The following is a 3,599-nucleotide window of genomic DNA, read 5'->3' on the forward strand; positions in this document are numbered from 1 at the left end:
TTTTTGTTCTATTTCTTTTAAAAAATGCTATTGAGATTTTTATGGGGATTGCATTAAATCTGTATATTGCTTTGGGTAATATGGCTATTTTAACTATGTTGATTCTTCCAGTCCATGAACATGGAATATTTTTCCATTTCTTTGCGTCTTCGTAAATTTCTTTTAATGATATCTTGTAGTTGTCAGTGCATAGGTCCTTCACATTCTTTTCTTTTTTTTTTTTAATCCAAAATATTGGATGGTTTCCCACTCACCTTGATTTGAGGTGCTTTTAGTGCTGCTTTCTGCTGAAGGAGTATCCTTCTGTAAGCCTTGCTTTTCCTCCTGTTGGCTGACAGGGAACAGTGGAGCAACCAACACACAAAACTACCATTTGTGCATGGCTAAAGTCGGTGGTGATTTTATAGCATCCTGGGCATTTCACATCTGTGAAGTAGGAACTGGGGCTCTGCACCAGGTGCTTCTTCTTGTGTTTCCTCTCCTCTTCTGGAGAGGGATGGAGGAGACCCTTAGCGAGAGGCATATTGTCGTGGGGAGGCCATCGCTGCCAGAAAGGCCCTTCACATTCTTTATTAAGTTTATTCCTAGGTGTTATTCTTTTGGATAAAATGGAATTTTTTTTTTCATTTCTTTTTCTGAAATTTAATTGTTAGTATATAGGAAAACAATTGATTTTTGTATACTGATTTTGTATCCTGAAGCTTTACTGTGTTTGTTTATGGTTTCTAGTAGTTTTATTTGGTGGAGTCTTTAGTAAGTCAAATATTTTTAATATGCTATTTAATGCCTAAAGGAATGCAAGAGCCATTTATTGAACTTAGAAAATATTTTTTAAAACTTTTCTAGGTTTCCATTTGGAATTTCTATAAAAATGTTCACATTCTATGAAAATAGCAAGAGTTTTATATCATCTTCTATAATATATTTTCCTGTACTTTAAATTTCTTTAGGGAAAAGTCTATATTTTGTGAATAATTAATAAATGCTTTTTAGTGATGACTGATAGGCAAAGGAGTATTTTTATTAAGAACACTGCTAGATTAGTTTGTTACTCACCAAATTTCATACGTCAGATGGAATATAATTTTTCCTATACTGAAGAATGGAGGCTGGAGACCTATAAATGTGCCGTAAAGACATACATTCTACTGGAGCATGTACTAACATACTTTGTATTATAGACTGGGTTTTAAATATAATTTTAATGCCATAAACTCAGAGTATATTTATAGAGAATTTTCAACAGTTTTTATTCCAGAAATTATTTAATAAACTTTGATTTGGCCTAGATTCTTGTGTCAAGAATAGATTGCCAAAATGGGAAGGAAAGCTTCTTAAATAATCTTGAGACCATAAATCAATAACTAGGTTTTAAAAAGTCTCACTTGGGGCTTACTCTATTTAAGTGGCATTAATTAGCACACCACAAATTAATAATAATTATAAAAGAAAAATAGGGAAAAGTTTACTCAGTATATATATCTCCTCCTGCTGTCTATGTTTTCGTCTAAGATTTTTATGGTTTCAAGCCTAACATTTAAGACTTTAATCCATTTTGAGTTTATTCTTGTGTACATTGTAAGACAGTGGTCTAATTTAATTTAAACTATATTTTCTGATATATCTCGTTGGGCAAAAGAAAAAATAAACAAATGAGACTGCATCAAACTAAAAAGTTTTTGCCCAGCAATGAAACATCAATAAAATGAAAAGACAATCCACTGTATGGGAGGACATATTTGTCAGTGATACATTTGTATTGGACATACAAATGGCCAATAAACATGGGAAAAAATGCTCAATGTCACTAATTATCAGAGAAATAAAAATTAAAACCACAATGAGATATTACCCCACACATGTCAGAATGGCTATCATCAATAAATCAATAAACAACCAATGTTGGTGAGGATGTGGAGAAAAGGAAACCCTTGTGCACTGCTGGTGGGAATGTAAATTGGTGCAGCCACTGTGGAAAACAGTATGGTGTTACCTCAAAAGCAGTATGGAACCGCCTTATGACCCAGTGATTCCATTTCTAGGAATATGTCTGAAGAAACTGGAAACACTAATTTGAAAGAGTATATACACCCTTATGTTCATTACAGTGTTATTTACAATAGCCAATATTTGAAAGCAGCCCAAGTGTCCATCAGTGGATAAATGGATAAAAAAGCTGTGGTACATTTACACAATGGAATGCTACTCAGCCATAAAAAAAAAAAAAAAAAAAAAAGGAAATGTTATACTTTGCAACAGCATGGATGGATCTAGAGAGCATTATGTTAAGTGAAATAAGCCAGTCAGGAAAAAACAAGTATCACATGATTTCACTCATATGTGGAATCTAATGAACAAAATCAGCTAACAAAACAGAAACTGATTCATAGACACAGAGAACAGACTCACAGCTGTCAGAGGGGAGGGAGGTTGCGGAGCTGGGTTAAAAAGATGAAGGGACACAGACAACAGTATGGTGATTCCAGAGGGAAATGGGGTTGAGGAGGTGAAGAAGGTAAAAGTATAAATGATGATTGAAGGAGACTTGACTGGGGATGGTGAACACACAATATAATATACAGATGATGTATTATAGAATTGTAGATCTGAAACTTATATAATTTTATTAACCAATGTCACCCCAATGAATTTATTAAAAAACAAATAATCAAGAATACAGGAATGTTTTTAGTTAAGACTCTCCATTTTAATCATCTGAGATGTTTATTCACAATAAAAAAATGCACACTATTATAAATATTACTTATTGTTAGTTAAATTAAATGTATGATTAAATATTTGGGACATGAGGTTAAGAAGTGACACTGTCAAATGTATGCACTTTTAAGTGGCATTAATTAGCACACCATTAGGTATAGGGAAAAATTCATAGTGCACCTGAATTTTTTCAAAGCATTTCCCTGACCATATCTACCTCATAGGCGTGTCACCCTATCTAATAAAAGAGTAATATGCAAATTAAACATCACTCCACTACACCCACAAGCCACGCCCACCAGCCAATCAGGAGTGAGTATGCAAATTAACCCAACCAAGCTGGCTGCAGCCACAGAGCAAGCAGGAGGCTTGGGTTTCCCCGGTAATGGAGGAAGCCAAGCTTTCCGCACACCCTGGCAGGCCCACGCCTCCACTCAAGGATACAAAGTTTCAATTATAGAAGATAAATAAATCCCAACAATAATGGCGGCAGCCATGGAGCTGGAGAGAGCAGGAGGCTTGAGTTACCCCCAGCAATGGAGGAAGCCAAGTTTCCGCAGCCCTGACCTGCCTTGGCCTCTGCTTAAGGCTACAAAGTTTCAATTATAGAAGATAAATAAATCCCAACAAAAATGGCTGTGGCCACGGAGCAAGCAGGAGGCTTGGCTCCGCTCAAGGCTACAAAGTTTCAATTATAGAAGATAAATAAATCCCAGATACCAGGGCCTCCGCTTGGGTCTCTGGGGGGCATGGCCGGCCTGCAAACCACCACAGGACCCTTGCCCAGGCCGCCCCATGCCCCAAGGGAACCCCCACCCTGATCTGGGACACCTCCACCCGTGCACCAGGCCTCTATCCTATCTAATAAAAGAGTAATATGC

The 3,599-nt window shown here is 36.4% G+C and overlaps 1 protein-coding gene across 1 annotated transcript; it reads right to left on the reverse strand.

The window, feature by feature from the left end:
* Nucleotides 1-271: 271 nt before the first annotated feature.
* Nucleotides 272-523, reverse strand: LOC308243350 (small ribosomal subunit protein eS27-like; the record flags this gene model as incomplete). Its single annotated transcript, XM_080658654.1, has 1 exon — nt 272-523. One exon carries the CDS (start codon nt 521-523, stop codon nt 272-274), a length of 252 nt encoding a protein of 83 aa, XP_080514780.1.
* Between the last annotated feature and the right edge of the window lie 3,076 nt (nt 524-3,599).

The sequence above is a fragment of the Plecotus auritus genome (genome assembly GCF_963455305.1).
Source record: "Plecotus auritus genome assembly, chromosome: 1".
In the NCBI taxonomy this organism is placed as follows: Eukaryota; Metazoa; Chordata; class Mammalia; order Chiroptera; family Vespertilionidae; genus Plecotus; species Plecotus auritus.